The sequence below is a fragment of the Barbus barbus genome (genome assembly GCF_936440315.1).
Source record: "Barbus barbus genome assembly, chromosome: 25".
Taxonomy (NCBI): domain Eukaryota; kingdom Metazoa; phylum Chordata; class Actinopteri; order Cypriniformes; family Cyprinidae; genus Barbus; species Barbus barbus.
This window is the reverse complement of record NC_136753.1, coordinates 18,408,857-18,433,987: the sequence shown is the minus strand read 5'-3', so window position 1 is coordinate 18,433,987 and position 25,131 is coordinate 18,408,857. Positions and strand designations below refer to the sequence as shown.

General features: G+C 37.0%; 4 protein-coding genes across 5 annotated transcripts in view; 2 read left to right on the top strand and 2 right to left on the bottom strand.

The window, feature by feature from the left end:
• Positions 1 to 366: 366 nt before the first annotated feature.
• On the bottom strand, positions 367 to 5,326 carry LOC306844797 (coiled-coil domain-containing protein 17-like; the record flags this gene model as incomplete). Its single annotated transcript, XM_079377172.1, is given in 13 exon segments — positions 367 to 390; positions 394 to 483; positions 591 to 813; positions 892 to 1,101; positions 1,237 to 1,322; positions 1,458 to 1,621; positions 1,811 to 1,933; positions 2,654 to 2,787; positions 3,061 to 3,168; positions 3,253 to 3,394; positions 3,732 to 3,846; positions 4,083 to 4,187; positions 5,117 to 5,326. Coding segments are annotated over 13 exon segments (1,734 nt in total).
• Positions 4,992 to 16,815, bottom strand: LOC306844611 (vasculin-like protein 1). Its single transcript, XM_079376870.1, has 12 exons — positions 16,366 to 16,815; positions 13,883 to 15,022; positions 12,095 to 12,208; positions 11,789 to 11,918; positions 11,383 to 11,699; positions 11,128 to 11,203; positions 10,820 to 11,016; positions 10,497 to 10,637; positions 9,681 to 9,836; positions 9,187 to 9,305; positions 7,741 to 7,843; positions 4,992 to 7,624 (listed from the first exon to the last, which is right to left on the bottom strand). The coding sequence occupies exons 3-12, from the start codon at positions 12,152 to 12,154 to the stop codon at positions 7,469 to 7,471; spliced, it is 1,455 nt and encodes a 484-aa protein (XP_079232996.1). The 5' UTR covers positions 12,155 to 12,208; positions 13,883 to 15,022; positions 16,366 to 16,815; the 3' UTR covers positions 4,992 to 7,468.
• Positions 16,553 to 19,912, top strand: LOC306844613 (transmembrane protein 69-like). 2 transcript variants are annotated; one of them, XM_079376872.1, is made up of 3 exons: positions 16,553 to 16,779; positions 17,958 to 18,007; positions 18,210 to 19,912. In XM_079376872.1, exons 1-3 carry the CDS (start codon positions 16,758 to 16,760, stop codon positions 18,918 to 18,920), a joined length of 783 nt encoding a protein of 260 aa, XP_079232998.1. In that variant the 5' UTR covers positions 16,553 to 16,757; the 3' UTR covers positions 18,921 to 19,912. The 2 variants fall into 2 exon arrangements, with proteins under 2 accessions (XP_079232998.1, XP_079232999.1); XM_079376873.1 differs by lacking the exon at positions 16,553 to 16,779 and adding an exon at positions 17,656 to 17,746 and having other exon boundaries at positions 18,210 to 19,906.
• Positions 19,913 to 21,085: 1,173 nt separating this feature from the next.
• Positions 21,086 to 25,131, top strand: part of LOC306845392 (microtubule-associated serine/threonine-protein kinase 2-like) — a gene marked incomplete at its 5' end in the record, with an annotated part of 129,825 nt that continues 125,779 nt past the window's right edge. Inside the window, one exon of the mRNA XM_079378168.1 lies at positions 21,086 to 21,166. Within this exon, the coding sequence (XP_079234294.1) occupies positions 21,086 to 21,166 (81 nt within the window). The remainder of the gene's footprint in view (positions 21,167 to 25,131) is intronic.

Genomic DNA, 25,131 nt, shown 5'->3' with positions numbered 1-25,131 from the left:
GGAAGACAAAAAAGCTTGTACACAATGTAAAAGACAAGTAATTTTGTCAGTATCATAAAATACAGTTCCTAACAAATGCAAGACAAAACAGATTTGTTTATAGTCACTTAAACTTGTTTAAATTTACAACCCAGGCTTTATTTGTATGGTACTTTAAGTAATGCAATTTTCCTCCAACTGGTCTCTTACACATGATCCGTCTGCGGCAGTGATGAAGGTAATGGATTGGATGAGGGTTGCAATGTATTACATGGTTCTTGGTTTGCCATGATTGTGTTTAAGACCACCTAAACAAAACACTTGATGCTGTAAGCTTTTCAAATGCTTGGCAAACTTTGCTGTGAAAAAGCATAAGACAAATATTTTTCATACCGTGGATATGTACTTGTATTAATAGGTGTTGTTGGGGTCAATCTTTTCAAGGGTCTGTACATCTCCATCATGAGAATTTGCTACCCGCAGGCAAAGTTCCATGTTACCCAGCTTAGAAGGAAAAATGACAGTATTTAGTCAGATTTAATTAAATTATAACTCCTGTAGGACATTTAGCCTAGTTGAAGCTTTTAGCTCTTAGTATTTGACAAACGTACTTGTGGCACAGAATTCAGTTGACCTGGACTTAAGGATGCTTGAACTGGGAGAGAGCGGAAGGGAAGCCTCCAGTGACCACTGTGAACCTGGTTGTGCTGGTCAAAGAGATCAAGCTTAGCCCAGCCACAAGTCACCAAGCCCTCAGTTTCATGGTTGAACAAATCCAGACCTTTAGAAGTCTGGATCTCTATGACCAAAGAGAGATCTGGAGATGGCTGTACTCTGAAATAAAGCACAAATTCAATAGCGTGAACTCATATCATCTCTTTTGTGTCCATATTTATCTCTGAACCAAACTACCTTGGCACAGGTTGCTTAACAGCCAGTATGGCATAGTTTCCAGGACTCTTGGTGGACAGTAATGGTTCTGCTGGCTGGCACTGCACAGGTGGCATTGGGGTGGTCTGTCCCAACTTCTGTCCATTAAAATATAGCCCTGCCAATAAACGCACTGATCTCAAAGTATCTTCAACACCCATCACCAGGTCATAGAAGATCACAAAGCCAGCCCTGTACACACATTCAGACAACAGCTGAACTTGAGTCATATTGTCATATATTTAGTGTGACGTGCGTGCATCTATAGAGACTATATGAGAAAAAGAAAAATGAATCAGTAGAGGACGAGGTGAAAATGTGTCTTACACAGGATCATAAGGGGCAGGACTGGGAGCTGCCATCAGGTCAGTTACATGGGAACCCATCAATGAATGCTGTTTTGAACTCTGATCCTGCAATATTGGTAAATACATATACACCATACCATCATCATTCTCACTATCACTGTCACTCAGAGAGAATTTTGTGCATTCTCAAAAACAGATTTTACATCAGTATAAATTAAGATGACTGAAGCTTTGGCTCACCAGTGGCAGAGCAGAGTGTGCTATGGCCATAGTAGATCCAGGAAAAACAGGCAGAGGAGCTTGAGGATGGCTTGGTGGTCTCTCTATTTCTCTCCTTAAAAAGGCGATCTCAGCTTGGAGGCTAGCCATTTGATGGATGTGGTCTTTCTGGATATCAATGAGCCCTGATCCAGAAAATATTCATTCAAATAATACACATAGAAATATTCTATAATAACATCAAATATTATGCCCATATACCTTTAGTGAATTGTATAAGTATGCAAATTAGAGACAGAACACACATTTTCTATCAAATGTTGAACGTCCCTTTGTCATATTCAAGATGTCAGATGTGAGAGAAACAGTGATACCGTGCTCTCCTTTGTTCTTCTCCCTGGCCAGCTGGATTCTGAAGATTTCCTCTTCAAGCCTCTGGTTCTCCTGCTCCACAGCAAGAACATCAGGGTCCAACATTCTGTGAGGAGACTTCATCCCTGGTGGGACAGAAACAAGATATGACCCAGGGGCTTGAAAGAATAGTGCACAATAACCACAAAAATTATTCAGACATTTAGGCAATACTTCAAGATGTATGAATGTCATAGGATTAGTTTATAAAATACAACTCATTGTTCAAAATGAAGACTATTTGGACATTTTCAAGTTGACAAACAAAGTAAGTAGTGACAAAAGTTTGGGGTAAGAATTTTGATGTTTTTGAAAGAAGTCAATGTCTACCAAGGATGCATTTATTTGATCAAATACAGTTTTCTATTATAAATAATGTTTTATATTTAATAAATATATTACAATTTTTATTTATTCCAGTGATGCAATGCTGAATTTTCAGCAGCCATTAACTCCAGTCTTCAGTGTCACACGATCTTTCAAAAATTATAATTCTATGCTGATTTGGTGCTCAGGAATTTTTTTATCATTATCAATGTTGTGCTGCTTTTTTCAGGATTCTTTAATGAATGGAAAGCACTTATTTGAAAAATGTTTTGTACCATCTTAAATCTATACTGTGACTTTTGATCAATTTAAACCCTTTCTGAGAAAAGTATTATTTACTAAATAAATAAATAAATAAATAAATATCAAAATCAATCAATCAATCAATCAATCACTCTTACTGACCCCAAACCTTTGAATGGCATTTTTAAGTGTCCAAATACTATTTGCAGCCACAGTTCAATGATGGTACAACTCACTTCTTCCTTTTGTCTTGCCTTCAGCTCTATGTTTTGCCTGCTCCAGTGTAAGAGCCTCTGCTTGAAGGTCATGCATATTGGCCAGAACCTCTGGATCAGAACCACCAGACTGCATGTATGCCAAACGCAAAGCTCTGTTTCAAAAACAAATGCACCACAGTGCTAGTGTGTTCTAGATGGTTGCTAAGGTGTCATTAAATGGTTGCTTAGAGTATGCAGGGTGACTCCTAGGCAGTTGTTTTGGGGTTATTAGGTGGATTCTAGGCAGTTCTTAACTGGTCCCAGTCAAAAGAGACAATTCCCAAGACTTAATATTATTGCACTTGCATACTTCCTTTAATGTATAAGTACACATGGTTGTTGATTTATTTTTTTACCTCACATCTTTTAAAGTTAAAATGACCAACTTTATCTGAGCAGAAAGAGGTCCATCCACAGAAGAGATCAAGTCAAAAGCAACATGTTGTGTCTTCTTTTCCTCTGGTGTGTTAGAGGGGACTTCATTTGGACTGGGCCTACAACATCAGCACAGTATAAACATGCATCAAGTGATTCATAGCTTCTCTGCACACTTCCTGTTTCCCTCAACTCTCTCTTACGCTTTCATTGAATTGATGTGAGAGCTGAGCTGATGCAGAACCTCCTCGTTTCTCTGTTCCTGATACCTCAGTTCTTGCAGCACTTCTTCATGATGAGCCGTCCTCTCCCGTCCTGCCAGCTCGGCAAACCGCTCTTCTATTTCTGGAATGAACACATCATTAAAAAATAGTTTAGAAGAAATTCACATTAACGTGTCTAGTATTTGAGATGTTTCAAAAATCACAACACGAGTTTGCAGTTGCTAAGTGAATTCTGTTATTTGTGTCTCAAATGATGATGTGTTGAATAACAATCTTTTGTGGAAATGACATTGAAAACATTTTTGGAATAGAATTTAGCTAAATTAATTTCTAGCATTTTAAGTGTGCCAAATACATTTAGTTTCACATTTTTGCATAATGAATAAAAATACAGCTTTATTGAAAATGATGCACATTTTTCTCAGTCTTATTCTATAACTGATCTAGGAGAAGCTTACCCTCTCTCTGCTTCTCCAGCTGATTGTTGTGTGCTCTGATCTCAGCCAGTCTCTGCTCATGAAGAGCCCTTTGCTCATCAGCTCTCTGCTGGAGTGAGGTCTGCTCCTCAGACACCTGAAGAACACTTACCCAATGTCCAAAACACATAATACCACAGGTGCTAACACAATATTCACATTATAAACAGATTTTTAGAACTGGCCTATATCAAACCAACCTCTGTCTGTCTTCTGGGCAGGTTTTGTTCAAACGACATCCTCAGTTTTTGAAACTATAATAGAAGATAATCAGATGCAGCATAAAAAACACTTTCAACTATAGATTTATTATCTTTGTATGTGGTCTTGAACCTCCTCAGTGAGTTTGTTTAGAGCAGTATTCTCTGACACATTGTCCTGTGGTTTGTCTTGTGCACTCTTTTTCTCATCCACTTGATGATCTTTCTTTTCCTTCAGCTGACCAATGGAAACATCTTTACTTACACTTACACTATTACTTTGATTACCAATCAAACATTTTGGGTAGGTATGCCCCCCCCCCCCCCATTTTTTGGCATTTTTTTTAAAATTGAGATTAATACATCATCTGAAAGGTGAATAAATAAGCTTTCCATGGTGTATGGTTTGTTAGGACAATATTTAGAGAGATACAACTATTTGAAAACCTGGAATCTGAGGGTGCAAAAAATCATATTACTATTCAAAAATGAAGTTTTGATATATTTACAGTAGGAAATATACAAAATATCTCCATGGAACATGATATATCCTAATGATTTTTGGTATAAATAAATTTTGACCCATATTGTTGGCTTTTGCTACTTATGACTGGTTTTGTGGTCCAGGGTCACAAATAAATAAAATTTGAAAATATTACAATTTAAAATGAATGTTTGAATCTATTTAATTTATTCCTGCGATAGCAAAGCTGAATTTTCAGCAGCCATTTCTCCAGTCTTTATTGCCATATGATCATTCAGAAATCTTTATAATATGCTATTTATTAATGTTTAATATTTCTTAAACATTTCTTAATATTATCAGTGTTGAAACACAGTTATGCTGCTTATTTTTTTCAGGATTCTTTGATGAATAGAAATTTAAATTTTTTTAAATATAAACAAAAAAAAAAAAAGTCTTTACTGTCACTTTTGATAAAATTCATCCTTGTTATAAATAAAAATATTAATTTCAGAAATATCTTACTGTCCCCAAGCTTTTGAATGGTAATGTATAAGGATACACATGAAATGGAAAATAAAACATACAGAACTGTTTATTTAAATGATATGTTTTTATAATACACAATATATTTTATTAAAACAATTGTTCAACTGGAGTTTTTTTGGAATAATGAAATAGCATTCAACTATTCAACTACTTACAAAGATGAAATCAGGTGTCCTTGACCTTGTAGGATGCACCACCTTCACAGCTGCTTTTTCCATTTGCGTGAATCCCCTTTGTCTCCATAGAGCGATTGGGTCTTTTAGGTCTGTGCCAATGCAGAATTCGGCCTTATGTTTTTCCAAGAGTGCAGTAGAATGGAATGCCATCTTACAGTTTCGACAAATTAACTCCCCTAAACTTTCCATCTCTCCAGCAATTACTCTGTAGAATTAAAAAAAAATTGTTCCTATTTAAACTTTAATTTGGGCTGATTCTTAAAAAATAGAAATATACTTTTTGTTAGAACGTCTGCCTTTTATGTAGTGCATTTGTTGACTGAAGTTTTGTTTGTTGGTTACAGTCACCTTGGAAAAAGGGAGTGGTGAAGAATGGATGAGCTTAGCAAGAAGAATCCAACCCTTCAATGTTTAAATGCTTATCATTTTGATCTTTTGCATGCATATTTTGAACATTACTATTTGCCCTCCTTAACATGAAGAATGTTTCCCCCAAGTGTTTCAGCAGAAAACGAAAGCCTGGACATGTTTGGCAAACTGATGCAAAATATTTATTACAATTTTTTTCTCCGATCTTTTCATTATGATGCAGTAGTTTACGTCTGCTTCGTCTCATACAGATAAACCCATACATGACACCGTTTACCTTCTCAACTCTGTAAATAATGTTATCAAAATAATCTTAATCTTCCAAAACTCACAAGTTTTTATTCTTATATTTTTTACAATCCACCCTGAATATCAAGGCTGCAGAAACAATATAATGCAAACAAAAGAAAAAAACTATGTGGGAATTTTTACAGCTGTACCAAAATTAAAAAAGAAACTTAAATCTGTGATAAAGCAATTTTTATACCCTATCAGCAAAAACAAGGTACAAAAAAGGAGATGCACAATTTACACCAGCAGTCCCTCATGAAATAAAGAACTTTTAAAGATGGATCTCTACTTCTCTGCCAGCAGCAGGGATAGAACTTGGCGCCCAAAATGAACCTCAAATGAACTGTTTAAAGAACAAAGCGTGCAAGCCATCTTACTGAATCGCTCAAAGTTCACAGTCATTACAAATCATAGACAGCTCAGATCAATTCCTGCATTGTAAACATTACATAAGCCCAATAATGTTTAATGCTTTCTATTCCATTGGGTAGATTTTATTAGGGTTTTGTGAGGGAATAAGCCCATCAGACCTTTCTTGTGTTTATTGAATACCTCATCAATCTACATGCAATGAATGTAAAGCTATTGAAAATGATTGCCACAGCATTATTTCTGTAAGCATGAAAATGTTTTCTATAGAATTAACTCTGAAATGTTCTGCATCTTAATATGGTTTAAATCAAACCGCTTTTAGGTAAAAGGGAAAAAAAAACTTTTACACCATATATGGGCAAGAAAGAAGTCTGTTTGTGATTTTTGAACTTCAATTTTTCCTAAACAGAACCCAACCTCAATGAACTGAACATCTGTATGTTCGTCTAGCTTCCCAGAACGCAACATATTAAACATAGACCCTTCCATCCAAACGTTACCTTTATTCAAAAAGCAGTTCCTGACAAACTCTTCCGCAAGCTAGGTTTCAAATCTAACTTTTAAACATCCTTTAAGGTTCTCTCACATGTGTACTTGGCAGACATATGAAATCAGGTATATTAGTATGGTTCTGCAGAATGAAAAGAGTGAAATTGAGCAGTTTGCTGGAACTGGAGCCAGAAATGGACTGATGTTCTAGCTGCCAGATTGCATTTGACAGTCCATTCAGTGTTGCTTTAGTTCTTCCTTGCTGCAGGGATGACTGGCTTGAGTTCATTTCTATGAGGGACTGGGAGCAACATCGCAGTCAGCGGCTCACAATGATTGTTTCATCTTAACACTAATGCTACGAATTGTTCTCGCGAAAAGAAAAAAAAAAATAGAAAGGTGTCAGCCATTTTATAGAACATTCAGATGATGCCATATTTCACGTTAAATCACGGTTATAATTGGTGTTGTTATTATTATGAATTAGTCTTTATTCCCAAGCAAAAATAAAAAAGATCTGGTGGAGGGTGCTGTGTGGCTTTCTTTGACATTTCTAGTTCAGGATAAAGAACAAAATTCAGACAAGGAGAGATAGGGAAAAGAAAAAAAAAGAAAAATCAAACAAAAAGACACTGCCTACGAGCTGACAAGTGAATTCTTTTTCTCTCCGCCTGGGATATGACCGATGTTCCTTGTCCATGAAAAGAATCTCTTCTCTCTTCTTTTAGTTTAAAACAAATGGGTGTGGAGGAGGAGACAGATTAAGTGAAAGAGAGAAAGGGAAATGTGGGAGGGGTGTTTAAAGCCACATTAGGTATCATCATCATCGGAGGTCTGGCTGCTACTGCTCGTCTCAGACTCAGAGCCCTCTTCCAGGCCAGGGTTAGGGGCGTTCCTCCAGGTTAGCAGGGTCACACTACGTGGCTTCAAGAGCACACCGTTACGTCCCAGACCAATCTTCTTCATCTGAGAGCAAACACACATATAGTCAGGCACAAAGTTAATGACCTATAAATGTGCAGGATGCGCTTCAATTTAAACCAAGAATACACATTAAACAACAATGTATACATTTCCCATACCTGTTCAGTTTTAGCTTGAAACTCTCTGAGTTCATCCTCAGTGAGGGGCTGGAAGTTATCATCATTTTCTGGGTATTCTTGCCATCCCATTGCCTTCAGCAACCTGTCATAGAGGATCCACGTGTGAGTATGTGGATTGTGGATATTTTCTGTTCAAAAAACCTAGTGTGCAGCCTATGAAGGTAGCATTACAAGATAAGTGTGCCAGTTATTTATCAAAGATAAGTGGTTTTGGCAAAATTATATCCTTATCCAATCATTAATTTGAAATGTGATGAATCTCAGTGGAAAACATTAATTTAATGTGGTGGTTGAACCGAGAAAATTTTGCTTGCAAATAAGCAAATAAAATAAAATAAAACCAACTTAAAAAAAAAAAGACATTAAAATGTATTAAGATACATAAAATTTGAATTTATTCCACAACCAAAAAGCAAAATGAAATTAATAAAAAGTTTAATTAATACAATGTATCTTTATGCTTAGAATATTGCAGTGCTAGTTAAGAAACATGCTATCAGGCAACTTATGAACTCAATTGTCTTCCATGTGCATAAGAAATGCTATTTGTGACCCTGGACCACAAAACCAGTCATAAGTAGCAAGGGTATATTTGTAGAAATAGCCAAAAATACATTGTATGAGTCAAAATTATTGATTTTTCTTTTATGCCAAAAATCATTAGGACATCAAGTAAAGATCATGTTCCATGAAGATATTTTGTAAATTTCCTACTGTAAATGAAACAAAACTTAATTTTTGATTGCTAAGAACTTCATTTAGACAACTTTAAAGGCGATTTTCTCAATATTTGGATTTATTTGCACCCTCAGATTCCATATATTCAAATAGTTGTATCTAGGCCAAATATTCTCCTATCATAACAAACCATATATCAATGGACATCTTATTCAGCTTTCAGATTATGCATGAATCTCAGTTTCGAAAAATTGACCCTTATGACTGGTTTTGTGGTCCAGGGTCACATTTATGATACATGACCTTGCTGCCCATGTACAACAATCCAGATCAGTCACCTATGATACACCATTTAAAAGGATAGTCCACCTCAAATTAATAATTCTGTCATCATTTACTTAACCTCATGTCCTTTCAAGTCTTTATGTATTTTGTTTTTCTGCTGACCTGAAAATCTATTTTTAAAGAATGTTTTGTTTCGGTTCCCATTTATTATATTTTTGGTCCATACAAGTCAATGGGAACAAACACTTTAACTACTTAGTTACCAAGATTCTTTAAAACATCTTTTGTGTATAACATGAATGTGAGTAAATGATGACAGATTACTCGTGTTTGGGTGGACTATACCTTTAAGTTAATAGAAGACATTTGCTCATGTAGGCTGCTCACTAGAATTTGGAAGTGAGCTTATAAGTGTCTGATGGAGGCGAATGTGTTGAAGTGTTTGTATGTGGTCGCTCTGACCTGTGTTCCGCCTCCAGAGAACTGGACAAGTGCTCTGGGTCTGAGTCACTGAGAGAGTGGGAGATGCCGTTCTCATGACTCTCTCCAAACTCTTTTGGTTCTGGGGTACTTCCCTCTCCCTACACACAAAGATAAACCACAAATGAAACCTCAGCAAACATGAATTTAAGGTTGAACAAATCTGTTAATTGCTTGCTAAACTTACTGAAATCATGGAAATAAACTATTAATCTGTTTTGAAAATCTGGTTGCTGATGGCTAATATATTACTGACAAACAAAACAGATGAAAATGATTTTTATACATTACAAAATTTGACTTTCTAACCCCAAAATAAAAATCTATTGAAAACATTGTAGGTAGATTTGGAACTGGTATAAGCAAGAAATTTCCAAATCTGTTAATAAGCCAATTTTACATCATTTTAAACTGAGCAAATAATGGCAAACTAATTAACCTAAAATACAACAGATTATATATTAATTCATCTGCACCTCTGCTGGAGCTCCTGGGCTGTGGCAGTCATTAGCATCCCCATTTCTCTCATCCTTTAGCCCACGCAGGAACTCACTCTTACGGTCTGTGCTGCGCCGCATCAGCTTTAGCCGTGAGGGGGTGATGTCTATGGGAGGGGTAGTGCTTGAGGGCGGCTTTGGAGAGCGAGAGAGAGAGAGAGAGTTCCACATAAGAAAATGCTGGGTAAGCAACTGTGTTGATTATTGATGTTTTCCTACGGATAAACATGATAACATATGTTTGATGAATAACAGAATACTGAAGTGCAGAGAAGATCTGTGTTGTAAACATTTTTAACCAATCTTCATCTGTTGGTGTTTTGTAAATGACTGAATTACATAATACTATGAAAGCATTTGCTTTGAAATGAAGCCAACTACAATCATATTTTCTGGGAATGTTGGGCACTAGGTCCTTACTGGCAAAAGATTAAAAGGAATTTAGAAGGTCTGGTAACACTTAATTTTAAGGACCAATTCTCACTATTAACTAGCATGCATATTACTAGCATACTGGCTGTTTAGTAGTACTTATAAAGCACATATTACTGTCTTATTCTGTATGACCAAATTTTAAATCCCTTAATCCTACCTCATACCTTACTAACTATTAATAAGCAGCAAATTAAGTGTTTAATAAGGCAAAAGTTGCAATTAATTGTGAGAACTAGACATTAAAATAAAGTGTGACCGAAGGTCTATTTACTGTAGAAATAATACATGCACTGCTTGCTTAATGGAGAAAAAAAAAAAAAAAAAAAAAGTCAGTCTCCGAGCTTGACTTTGTTATTTTACCTCTTTAGAAGTGCCATGGGCAGGTGCACTGACGGGTGTCAGAGGTTTGGTCACAGAAACTGGGCTGGTGAAGGCCGAATCCCGTCCAGAGAAATGCAAACCCACTTTAGTTTCCCTTCCATTGGGTTTCCATGGCCCAGGCTATAAAAAGGAAGGCAAAGGTTTTATTCATAAATGGAAAATTACACAATTGCCCAATTATTATAGAAATAAAAAATTCAGAAAAAGCCTAGTCTTCACTATAAGTGATGTGATCCAATAAGCTTTTATAACAAATCCCAAACTTCACACAAGTACTATTTTCAGATTCATTGCCTTAGTACCTTGGTGGGGGCAGTGGCATGTTTGGGGACCAGATTCTTGTAGACGCTGGGTCCAGGGATGGAGACTTTAGAACCATTGGCAGGCAGAGGGCCAGCACTGGCAAAACCAGCCGAAAATGCAGCACTGGGATCCTCCTTAGACATTTTCTTAATGACCAGCATCTTAGACATAGCCTGCTTAGCACTAGGGGGGTTCTCTATAACAAAAGTTGCAAAAAAACGTACAGAACAAGCCAATAAATGCAACATAATATTTTACTTTTTATGCAGCTGGAAGAAGGGGATTTAATTAATGAAAGCAACTTTACCCCATACTCCTGCCGGAGTCCCAACAGCACGAGGCTGACTGGCTGGCTTTCCAGTTGTCTCTGGGTTCAAGGAGGGCTGAAATTCACATGAAATCAGAAAGCATGAATGCAAACTAACTATGCAGTTGGTTCATGAATGGCATGAAAAATATGACAGAACTGAACCTCTCTAATGACACAACCAGTTAATTCATGCCTGGCAGGGTGTGACCTCACTACACAAGTAAACAAACTCAAGAGGAAAAGAATACTTACAAAATCCTCATCAACAAACTTGAGCTTGTCATCATTGCGCTCCTCATCAGAATATCGGTCCTGATATGGGCCACCTTTGCGTGGATGAAAGTTTCCATTACGCTGTCGATGACCCCCTTGTCTGTCCCTTTCACCTCCAACACGTTTGATATGCCGAGCATGGTGGTGGTGAGGACCTTCCTGGCCCCTCTGTGCCCCATGCCAGCTGGGGGTCTCCTTCCACCCTGGTCCGCCTCCCAATCCCCCCTGACTCCCCTTTGCAACACCAGAGTCTACAGAGTCATGCCTCAACAGAGATGGCTGCTGCCACCCATCACCTGAAGAGAAAAGGAACAGCTATTACAAAGGGCAAGACAAGAAACAGATTAACTCTGCATGCAAAGGAGTTAGACGCATATTCCTCTACCTCCAGGTGCTCTTAGTGGGTCATTGTTGAAAAAGCCATCGGAAGAATTGTGCCTGCGGCGGTTTACTCCCGGCCGGCTGTCTCCGCGGGGAAAGTGCTCTCCATGCTTCTCAAGGGGGGCAGCAGGGGACTAAAAATCACAGATGCAAATTAAACAGACAGCTTCAGCTTTAAAAACCTTATTTTAGAAAATAATGATTAGGCTCAAGAGAACTAAGATTGGCCGTTGAGTCATACTGTCCTGAATAAAAACATTTTTTAAAAAAAGCACAAAGTCAATACAAAGTCAACAATCCATTACAATACCTTGGCGGGCTGAGGCGTGGAGAAGTTAAGCCAGGCAGGAACAAAGTCATGCTGCGCCATTTAGGTCCAGTGTCTCCCGTCAGTGGATGGAGGCATCAAACCTCATGGCCTGAACTAACAATGTAAGCAACAAACATCACATCATTACAGTCTACTAAGACAAGTACGTCACATTAATGCAAACCTATTTAAAGTCAGCAAGAAACGGAAATTGCAATTATCTTTTCTTTCCTATTGTGACAAATACAAAAAGGGCAGGACAATTTGATTGGATCATTGTTGTTTGCTAATTGCTGTGATTGTGAATGTGAGTGCAGTGTTTCCCACAGACTTAAACTCTATGTGTGGTGGCACTTCCCCTGGGGAAAATATAAACGGAACGAAAACAGCAGATGGTCTTACAGAAAATGCTAATTCATTTTCTGCCAGCAGGAGGCGCTTTTAGAGTGGCAGAAATAGCAGTTTCCCCTGTAACGGCTGTAAACAAAGCAGCGCTGCACTCATGAATGTGACATTATAAGAAAGATAATTAAAATATCAAAACTCTTCTGAAAACAGTTAGTTCCCTTCAAAAATCCATTCATGTAAATCATCCTCACTGCGTTTTGATTCAACAAAGTTAAAGCCTTTTGGAAAAATCTATTTGTGACCAATAAATCAATGTATGTGAAACACTGGAGTGGCAAGTTGGAGGAGGAAAAGTTTTGAAACTCGTCTAGCAATTGGATAACTTTATTGCCCATTCGCTGAGCAGATGTCCACGTCATCATCCTTGATATTGTTGCGAAGTGGAGGAGATAATAATGTTTTTGATTAAAGACTACAAGGGCATATTAACATGTACATGGAAGAATCATACATTAAAAATGCTGCAATATTCCATAAAAACAAGAATTTTGATTTAAAGCTGACTTTAAAAACGAAAAATGCCATTTCTCCAGCACCAAATTCATAAAGATTGATTGTTTTAAAGCATTTTTCAATATTCCCCCATCAGACAAAGGTCAGGAAACAAATAGTCTTGCCCTGAAACTCATATCATTGGTTAAGCCAATGTTGCTGAGTCAGGCTGATCAGGATACTCAATGAAAATGAGAAATGTTTTGAAAGCACTGCAGGGCCAGTGCTTACCCTTTTTGTGGATATCAACCTACAAATTGCTTGCTTACAGTCGTATCTGCATATTAGAGTATCTACTAATGATTTTTGGAATACCATGCATAAAATATGCCCCTCAGCTTGACAGATGTTACCAAGAAAAGTTGTCCATCGTTCTCTATACAGAATGAAGGAGCTGGTCCACACATTTGAACCAATCAGAAAACCACTTGAATGTGGATGGACAGAGTTTAAACAGACTAAATAATTAGAGAAGTCCAACATGTTATCGGAGAAAAGTCTGTCATTTTCACCAGAAGATCAAGTGACAGTGATTTAAATATTATGAAGCTAATAAAAAATTTAACACAACACAAGAAGATCAATGACATTAATTTTCAACACAGATTTTCATTTCCTGCCAATTTTACGAGAAAACAAGTCATGCCTTTTGTACATTCTTTGGTTAAACATTAAAACAAAAAACACAAACTTCTGTATTATGGCTCTCTTGGTCTAGATATGATTGTCTGTATTCACTTAGACTCAACAAGAACTAATTTTAAAACAATACATTCTACTTAACGACAAACCTCACATTCCATTACATAAGTGATAACTTATTCAAGGTACAAATTAATCAATACCAAGCAAAGTAAAATGTTCCAGTAAAATGTTGTAGCTTCTTACCCCAGAGACAAAGGCTCTGTAGTTCGATGGCCCTGTCCTTGGCTGTATCTGTGTAGAGGGCCCAACCAACGCTCTTTCACAGGCTTTGAAGCCTCAGGACAACCGCAACTCCTGTCACAGACAAACTCCAGTTTCCAGGATGGTGCAAAGGAGGAGATGGAAGTGAAACTTGTGCAGCCCGAGGTAAAATTATAAGGTGATGGAAGAGATGGAGACGTGTTGTTCTTGATCAGTGGCGTATAGTTGCGGAAGAATAGAGGATGTGTTTGATCAGTAATGCCAGAGTGACTCCCCACGACACCCTTAGTTCACCGACAATGACTGCGTGCATTCAGGTTGACTGGATACAAATGAAGCAAATCCGAGGGGTTCTGAAAAGAAACTCTGTTTGCGTCTTGGAATGTCCAGTCTCTTATTCTGGGTGCTTGTGGTAGCAGCACGTCGTGCCTGCTCTGACACTCAGAAGCTCCTTTACGAACTCATTTTCGGCTGAAGACACACACAGCAATAAAAAATGGAGAGTGGGTTTGTACCACACAAAGCCGTTTTGCACAAAGTGGTGATCTGAATATGTTCACCTCATCAAAACAGCGAAGGTGCTACGTCAGGGCGAAAAGGGGAGGGGGGCTGATTTGTCACATCACAATAGCTAGAAGTGCTTTATGTTATAAAGTCATGAGAATTGCTTTTGCTTTCAACAGCTCATACTTTGGATGATTCAGTGAACAAAACCATCAAATCCTGACATCTTTAATTCTCGCCCCATATGGTTGATAAATGGCTGGTGAACCAATATCACGTTAGGCTACCGAAAAAATGTAAAGTAATTATGATTTGACTTCTATCAACACTTCCAACCTTCCAGTTCATAAAATTCGAAGAAGCTTCCACAGGTGAGTAACTTGAAGCCAAAGTGCACAGATTCCTGTTAAACACGGTGTACCGTGCATTGGTAATTCAGTGAAACAAAAACGCAAGCGTCCAGGTGCAAGCAAACCTTGAACATTCAATGAGAAACAACAGGAGTACCCCAGATTGTATTATTGCATGTTAGGAGATCTCAGGTCTCTTAAAATCCTGCAGTCAAAATTCGAGGTTCGTTCTTCCTCCAGATCTTCACAAATTTTCTGCAGACCAACTCTGTAAAACAACAAATATTTGATTGATCACACAGCAATCAATAATTTGGAAAAAGTAATTTCTTCTCACAATTGCATGTTCTGCAGGGAGACATGCTATAGGTCTAAAACTTTCTAAGTGATGTTTTTCTTGATGTTATCTTAGATAATTATGTATGCAGTTTCTATTACCTCAAACTTTGAGACTATATTTGGAAATATATGTGCACATATTTGTGCTTAAGAACAGTCACAAAGTACTTTGTCTATTTAAAAAAAAGTTCATGTGATCTGCCAGTGCCCAAATGCTGGCTCCTAAAATCCACCAAAACATAAAAACTTAGTTTGTCAGCACAATAAGCTACCTTCAATTTTAAACTGATACTTTATTACAATAAAAATATTGAATATCGAACTTCATTCGTAAAATAAATAACATTCTTGCCATAATTTTCTCATTTCCCTATATTCAAAATCTGTATATGTGTTTTCCCCCTCAGAGGAACACATATGGAGAAAACAGGCAGAATAACATCTCGTCTTGTCATTTGACTTTCACGGCATGGGAAAAGAGTGAAAGTGAATAAACTGATACTGTCAGCCACTAACATTCTGCCAAACATCTCTTTTTCTATTGCCCAGAGTAAAGTAAATCATATAGGTTTGGAACAAAATGAGAGTGAGTAAATTATGACACAAATTGTCATTTCGGAGTGAAGTACACTTTTAACAAGAATAATCATCCCTTTGTCAGGTGGATTTTGTATGTAATTTACCTGTCCACGGCCGTGAATTGTCTAGCTAACGTTACAGTAAGACGAACAAGTTATTTGTATAATGCAAAACAGTTGAAGTAGAAAGTAAAGTTAAGGAAAGCTAAAAGCAGGCGTACAACTAGCAAAAGAGTTAGCTGCAAAATATAAACTAAAATAGACTTTAACATATATTCGTGATAATTGCAAACTAATGTTTAATATGCTCAACCACACATTCTGGAGCATACATGAGTTAAAATTACTAACAAACAAAAACGAACCGAGTAAATACTTGTTTGTCTTTCTACGTGCTGAACACTCGCTAGCACGGCACAGTTAGCATAGTAGGCCATTCAATGTGTGCAGAAACCTTTTAGTCCACGTTGAGTATTTAAATTCAAACTTTTAGTGCAAATGAACTTTTAGGCATTACTAGACGGATACATAGGGGTGAATTATAACGACTCGGGCTTGTGTCGTGACGGAATGCGTGTTGTTTTAGCCACGGCGCGAGCTAGGCTAAGCTAGCATTCCGAGCAGAAATAAAGTGTTATAAAATGGCTCCCTCTCGACACCAAACCACCGAATAAACATTTCGATATACACCTACCTTTTGATCCCTTGTCTATCCCAATAAGTTAATCGAAGACAATGATGCACCGCTTGTCAAGTCAATTTGACAGCTTGGAGATTGTCGTATTTCTGATTCTGTATTTTGTTTGTGTTTTTTAATCACACTCGTTCCGACTTTGCCGATCCATCTAGCTTGTTCCTGTCTACTTCTGCACAGACGAGCTAATCGATCGCAGAGCACAGCGCGCTAGCCAGCGTCACAACATTCCCCCAGCTCAAGCCAGCTAGCTAGAGGCTTTACTCACGAGAGGGCTCGACGCACACAAAGTGTAGACTTATAAAGTTGTTTTCACCCTTTTTTAAATATATCGAGTTAATTTTTTTTACAAAATATTAGAGAGAGAGCAAGCGCAATATTATGTGAACAACATGGCAGACTGCTTGCCCTCAGGTAATGCAAATTTGGCTCTGCTACCAGAAATGGAATGATGTAATTTCACGCTTTGTTAGACGTGAAGTATCGCAAAAACAACCAGATGTGCGTGTATAAACTTAATAGACTTTCCGAAAAATGCACACACATCTATGTGAACATAATGTGTGCAAAGCAAACAGATGAATCGTGTCTTTCCTGTCGGAAGTTATGGAAAGCAATTTAAATTTACAATACAATATCAGGTATCACTGAAACAGTAAAATCCCATTACTATGATGTGTCAATAATCACCCACACATATTTTAAAAATATATCACTTTGTTAAAACTGAAAACGGATGACCCATCAAAACCGATGCCCTTGAGTGACCACTTAGAACAGGACCAACACATATGAGTGATCCACCTGCTTCATCAGACCCTTAAAAATAACATTTTGCAAGCAATAATTATTATTAATTGTTTTGCTAATAATAATTTATGTTATTTGTATGACATTTGCATAAAATTTTAATAACTATTTGATATATTTATATAAAATGATATAAAAATGACTAAATAAATATATTACATTTGCATAATATACTTGAATTTAAATAGCAATAGAATGGATTTAAATAAATAAATACATTTTATGTTTCTGTATTAATTTTCAGTCAGACTTAACCACAAATAATATTTGACATTTAAATTTAAAAAAAAAAATTAAAGTATAGCTTTAAACTGCTTCCATTCCCATGAGACTCCATCCTTTCCATCAACGCCTAGTGTATCTTTTTTATAATTACTGGTATGCTAAATTGTTTATAATCTAAATTTAAATACATGATCTGGACACTTCCGTAGGACTTTTATAGGACCTTTCTGGGCTTTTTCGTGTTATGTTGTGTCTGTCTTCGCATCGCCACATGCCTTGTAATGACCTTCTGCTGACAAATAAAAACTCCCTGTTTTATTTTACGACAATATGATATGAAATCAAGGTATGTTTCATTATTTCTGAGACCGTTTACTGTCGAATCTGTTTCTGACAGATAAGCACTGCAAATGTTGGGAGCACAGTTAGCATGTTAGCTTTTGTAATATACAGTTCAGTTCTGCGGCTTAACTTTAAACGGATCTGATTCAGACAGCACTGCAATGACTGTCCTCAAACATATGTTTAATAATGTTTTATTATTATTTGAATTGCAGGTAAAATGCTGGCAAGTATAATCGGACGTCACATCCTTCGTAACTTTGGGGTGAGTGAAACATTTAACCAAAGAAAGGAACTTCAGGTTTTGTTGCTCTCAGTCATAGCTTGTTGCATTTTCTATTTTTTTTTTCTAATGAATAACAGTACTCTGTGTTATAGACCTCCAACACGTGATGTGTTTTCCATTGTGGGAATTCTCATCAATAATTAATTGTTTTAACTTGCATTTATTTCCTCCCTAATTACAGGGAATGCAGTGGAGTGGCCTCCTGCAGGTGTCCAGCAATTTTGCCTGTTTAGGGCAGCGGACCACTCACTGTTCAACACTGTTTACTAGAGGTTTATATGGACAGCTGCCCCCAAGACATGTTGCTGGTTCTGTTCTGGGAGCCCAGTCATTTCACTGGTCTGCACATAGACTGAAGAAACGTCCTCAGGAAGAGAGTCCATCAAGAGAGCTTGATTTGGTTCGTTATGACATGAGAGGCCTGAAGAAAGCTCCAAAGCCAGTCCTCTATCTCGGATTATCTGGTCTCATACCTTTTGTTTCTGCTCCTCTACTTATGGCTGTCACAGAGCTGTATCTTCCTGAAGTTGCATTTGCTCAAGTTGCATACGGAGCGTCTATTGTTTCCTTTCTTGGTGGGGTACGCTGGGGTTTCGCCTTGCCTGCCGGGAGTCCAGCAAAACCTGACTGGCTCAATTTAGCCAACAGTGTGGTTCCCTCTCTGATTGCTTGGACAGCACTGCTTTTTTGCCGTGACATTACACAGTCTGCTGTGCTTGTGATAATGGGGCTTGGGATAGCATTGCATTATGACCTGTCCCTCCTGCCCACATATCCCAGCTGGTTTAAAGCCCTGAGGACCATCCTCACAGTTGTAGCCTTTTTCTCTTTGATGGGCACTATTGTCATTAAGCAGTATTATCCTGAGAAGAAGTATTTCACTGATAAATGAACTGTGTGCATTTGTATTGTCAATTCATTAATATGAAATAAGTTAAAAGTGTCATTGATAATATTTCAGCATATTCCATGTTTAAAGGTTATTCTGGCTATTTTTTCAGTTTTAAATTCTGATGACATTTGCTTTCTTTAAATAAAATATAAACTTAGTTTCCTGTTGCCGGAGGTTATTGGCATTACAGATAAAATAGTTCTCCTCACTTTTAATATGAATTCACATACTGTATCAAGTTAGATTGTTTGAAGTAAAATATTGTAAAATAAAAATAGACCACAGTGCTAGAAATGTTCAAATGCTGAAATGTTTCAAATTCAAATCTGTATTGAATAAGTCAACTTTCAGTTCTCAAAATTTCTTATTTCTCTGTTGTCTTGTTTATATTTTTAGGAAAAACATGAAATCCATATACTACTCAGTTTTCATTTTTTAATACCTTTGCTCATTATTCTACATTACTTGATGGCAATGATTAAACTTTAGTATAAAACTTCACTTTAAATTAGCACTGTCAAATGATTAATAGTTAAAAAAATACTGTATGTGTGTGTATTTATATATACATAATAAATATACATATATTATGCAAACAATAACTTTTATTTTGGATGCGATTAATCATCTGACAGCACTACTTTAAATTAAGAACCATCAACATATAGAGTTTTTTTACATTCTATTTCAATTTATTGTGACTTTCATGCCTTTTTTGTTTCATGCTATGACCTCCTACACCATTTATCTGATACAAACCTAAAACCCATATATCTTATGGCCTAAACTATTCAGAATCGAATACTCCCTGCAAATTCACCGTCTTTGGACAAACACATTCTATAACATGGAGAACTTGTCATTGGATATAATTTAATGAAGAATAAAAATAAATTAAGAAAGAAGAAATTAAACCTGCTGCTCAGATTTGCGGAGACATCTTTTTTCTCCGTATATATATATATCAATAAAAGACTTTCAGTTAAATTGTTCACCTTGTACTGTTTTATCTTTCAGTCTAATGTTTATGCAGAAGGAAAATGCAGCCATGGTTGTCAAAAAAGACATTGCTTTCGTCTGCAGATGGCAGCAAAAACAAAACCCGAGAACCGAGCAGTTCACTTACCCCTTCTATATACCATTGGAGGAAACAACGTTCCCAGATCAGCCCTCTAGTGTATATGCAATGCGAGACATACATACTGAACTCAGATCAGCTCCCCAGTCTATATGCAAGACTCCCTACTTGGACTCTGCTCGAACGGACTGAACTCAGATCAGCATTTGATCATAAAATTCACTTGATCCGAGCTCCAGGAAGCTGTTAGATTTCCTCCCGACATGGACCGGCTCTGATTAGCACTTATTTTCGCCACCGAGCCATTTCCCCTCACCGGCCGGGTTGACGTTCGGAGAAGAGTGAGACTGGAGGAGCAAAGCCCCGCATGAGAGAATGATCCGTGTCAAAACAGAGCTCGCGCTCGAGACATGATGAACAGTTGAGCTCGCGCTGTGGCTCCGCGGCAAAGTATCAGTCAGGCAGTTGACTGGATGAACAAATCGCGTTTTTTTAAGGTTTTTGTTTTGGCTGAGATAACCCCGGAATGCTAAAGTATTAGTTTACAGAGAAGAGACAATCCGCTGGCTGACTTGAAACTGCGGCAAGCACGTTGGAAACGCCGCGTTATTCAGCGTAATGGTGACCTGTCGTTATAATCTCACATTGACAGAAACGAGCCCGGCGAGTATATTTACACGTTGTTTTTAACAGTTACTTCATTTTTTTTAAACCTGAAAGGCGTTTATTTTGCGGATGTTGTCAAACTTTATCAGCAAACAGCTAGCGAGCTAGCGAGTTCCGCCGGTTGATTTGCCGCGCTAAAACCGCAAAGTTTACGTAAAACTGAAGACAAAATAATAACGTTATTGACTGAAAACTGCCGGGCTGCCATGGCAACTTAAGGTCGAGCCAGCAACACAGAAGCCACGGTGTCGAACCTGCGCTCCATTGATTCTGTCTTTGTGTTTGTGGACTGAAGTTGAGGAGAGGTCTGCTCACCATGTATCAGAGCAAGGTTGGTTTCACCATCTAAATTCACTGACCACCGGATTCAGACACCGATATATTACTATTGTAGAGTATTACTCAACCTCCATCCATCAGAATGAAGAGAACTGAGAGCAAAAACAAAAGGAAACTCTGCACCTCTGAGCAGCGGGAGAGCAGCACTGAAGGAAAAGACGAGGTGAGTGATCTTTCACTGGAAAGTCGATCCGGTTTAACGGATACTTTGCATGGTTATTTTAATATGCATGATAAACATACCACAATACGAATGCAGACCTTATTAGATACTGGTGCATGTGACGCAGCTGCCCTGCAGAATGAGCGCAGTGTATGGATGCAGTCCAACCATGATGGATCTGTCCTTATAGATCAAGTGACATTGAAACTTCTCTTGCGAAGAACGCTTATCAAGTGATAGACAGAAGAGACATCCTGAGCAAGAGTGTAAAGGTTTTTTTTTTTTTTTTTTTGCTGTTGTGTGCTTAGTTTTTTTTACATAGTGCTCAGTTGGTTGATGATGAGTACTTCCTATCTTCTTTATTTTGTTTAAATTATGTAAGACTGGTTTGTTTATTTACATTATATTCCAGACTTGACTGGAATATTATTAAAAACAATACACACCCCAGGACATCATAGTTTTTGTGTGTTTTTGTATTGTGTATAATTAGCTTTGTACACTTGAGTACGTTTATGGGACTTGCTCAAGTTTATTACCCACATTATGTTTGTTTTGCAAGAGTTTTATTGGCTTCTTGTTTTTGACAATGTGAGTCTTCTGTTATCATTCATCAGGTGAGGGCAGAGAGACATTGGTAGGAAATAAACAGAGAGTACTGCTACTTTGAAACAAGGACAAGTGTTTCCTAATTTGGGGTACCAGTGCAAAAAACAAAATGTTGAAATTTAATTTAATTTTTATTTATTATTTCCCCCATTTTGCAGATCTAATAATTAAGTTAAATTATATTTGGTAGTTGCTTTTATCCAAAGTGTGTGTGTAATATAATGTGCAATAATATAATGTAAGTGATTCCATCTAGGAGGCTGTAAAATGACGTGATGCAATACATTCTTCCAAGATTGTTCCGATAAGTACAGGCCATAATAAAGTGAGAAATGGTGAGATCATAACATAGCACTGGCTGCTCTGATTCTTGTCTTTTCTGAGCAGCTGTCTGCTTTGACCCTCTATTCTATCTACTTGTTTTTTTTGTTATATGTGTATGTATGTATGTGTGTGTGTGTGTGTGTATATATATATATATATATATATATATATATATATATATATATATATATATATATATATATATATATAATTACTGTGTAACCGAGACTTGTCATAGCACTTGCATAATATTGCTCTTGTGTTGTTTTTAATTGCTTCTATTGTCATCATTTGTAAGTCTGCTAAATGACTGAATGTCAAGCAAAAGGTCAACCTTGTGTTCACTCTGGTATTCTTGTAGGTTTTTTTTTTTTTTTTGCTATACTAGTCACATTGTAGTAAGAGGAAGTCAACGATTCAGTTAATGTTGCTCAGTGTTTTAAATGATGAGATCATCAGGGGAGTGGTGCATTTCAGGTGAACCATCAGGTTTCTTTTTAACCTGACCCAGTTGGCCGAGTGCAGTGATTATCTTTTTTGCACTTTTTGTTAAGTAAAAATTCAGTGTTTCCATGTATTATTATTTTTTTAATGAACGGCTTTGTGTCTAAAAGTGCAAGTGGTATAGGTTGCAACTTGGAGGACAAGATGTACATATGGTACAGTAAAACTGACCAGTATTTTTACCTATTTTTTTTTTTTTAAATCAAGGTTCCAAAATGGGGGTTTTGCTGCAATGCCATAGAAGAACCATTTTTGCATTCCCAGAGAACCTTTCAGTCAGCCGTTCTTAAAAGAACCATTTTGTCTTAGTATGCAGAGCATTTAAATATTTAATTTTTTTTTAAAGAACATTTTGTACAGTGAAAAAGTCTTTATGGAACCATTAAAGCCATTAAAAAAACTTTTTATTTTTAAGAATGTAAGATTTTTCTGGAAAAAAAATCTTATTATTGATGCATTAATCACCCTACAGTAACAGTTGATTTCCAACATGCCAGAAAATTAAAATGAGCCCTGACAGCAAATCTCCTCCCATTGAGAGAGAGAGATAGAGAGAGAAAAAATTCAAGGCTTTGGGTTTATAGAAGTCTGGACATGGATTTTAAATTGTGATTATAGTTAATGCATTTAGTTTTAACAAAGAGGGTCCACTGTTCAAGTGATTGGTATTACCATGAACTCCACTGCACCCTCTTGATTCTCTCTTTTGAATATTCTCCATGTGCAGTAAAGCATTTTGTCCAATCCTATTTTACTATAATTCAGAATTGGAATACACAGCTTAAGAGGTTTGGCTCGTGTTTCTTCACAGGCACAGTTTTTTCCCTTCTAATAACCTTTCAGGGGTGAGCTAAACATCTGTGGGATTCAGCTTTGTTTTAGGAGTTCCTCTCCCCGGTAGTTGTTGAACCACTTTATTGTAAAAGTTGTTTGACCAGCACAGATGGCTTGGACTGGCGCATAAAAGCAGTTACATAAGCAACTCCTAGCCCAAATCAGCTTTTCATCCTTGCATTTACTTGCATAAATATTTTTGATCATTTGAGAGATAAACGGACATAACCGGACTTGGTTGGATAATGGAAAATGGGTTAAAACATGTTGTTGATGATACTAATATAATAAGGACTAGTTCCCGTTTGGCATGTAAGCTCTATGCTTAACACTTACACTGAAATGAGGGCTAAAATAAGCAAGTGCTGTACTGTGTCTGTTTACATTGCTTTTGAGAGATTTCTGTCTGCCCGGTGTTGCATCTGCATCACTAGAAGATGCGCCTGATATACCCACCAATTAGTTTGCAGTATGCTCAGCATTTAACATTATGGCGAGTGCCCTCAAGTGACATAGCCTTGAATACTTCTGTCTTAGTTCATTAGAGAGCATTTAGATTATCCTTTAACTTCTAGCCTTTATGATAGGGTGAATCTATAACTGGGAAATTGCTTCTGTTTATTTAATGAGTCAGTGAAGGGTTTCATCTAGAGCTATAATGAAGCAAAAGGAAAAGAAGTTGTCACTACTCAACCCATTACACAGAACTATCATTTAATAGGTCATGGCCACCTGATCAAGAATGTTTGTCTAGTTTTAAATCCAATTAAAATCAGAGTTTTCATATTCACTCATTTTTGCTCGCTCCCATTTCCACATATTCTCAGTATTGCTATGACAACCAGTGTAGATATATTGGATATTGACTGCGCTGTATGAACAAATGGATCTGATTTCTTCACTTGCAATATAAATGACACTGTGACATTCAGACCTAAAGATTTTATTTGACAAACAAAACCATGTTTGTGTTCAGTGTGTATTTACTAGAAAATACCGATGTGACCAAAAACTGCTACATTGATTTTAGAAGTATTGATAAATTGTTATTTTTATAATTGTAATGCAGGAAGATGCTGACTCTGAGAAGAAAGTGCGATCATTGTCTCTCCGCTGCATGCAGTTAGTCACACAGCAGGGGTGTTTCAGTTCGTCTCACTCTGCTGTGCTCAGCCTTTATTTTAGAGGTGTTCGTTGGTCTTGGCTCAACCGAATTGGATCATTTAAAGACTGCATGAAATTAAAATAGGAGACTGTGGTCTTTAGTATAGCTCTATTAATATAATTTGAGGCCATCAATATGCTTGTGCACTCTCATAACTTGACAGTTAGCCTCCTCTTATTCACCACGGTTGAATGAATAATGAATGCAAGATTATATGTGACCCTAGACCACATAACCAGTCAATTTTGTTATAGATTTATTAGGGATGTAACGGTATGAAAATTTCTAATCACGATTATAGTGACCAAAATTATCACGGTTATCAGTATTATCACGGTATTGTTAAAATGTGCTGGAGATGTTCAAAAAGTACCGAAACATAAATCACTTCACCAAGTTTCATACTTAAAAATCAACAAACAGCAAATAAAATGACTTTTTGTTTGCATAATCACTAAAACAATAACATTACCAATGAGGTCTGGATTTTAAATGACAATTTGACTGACACCAGTTTAATAGCATGTTC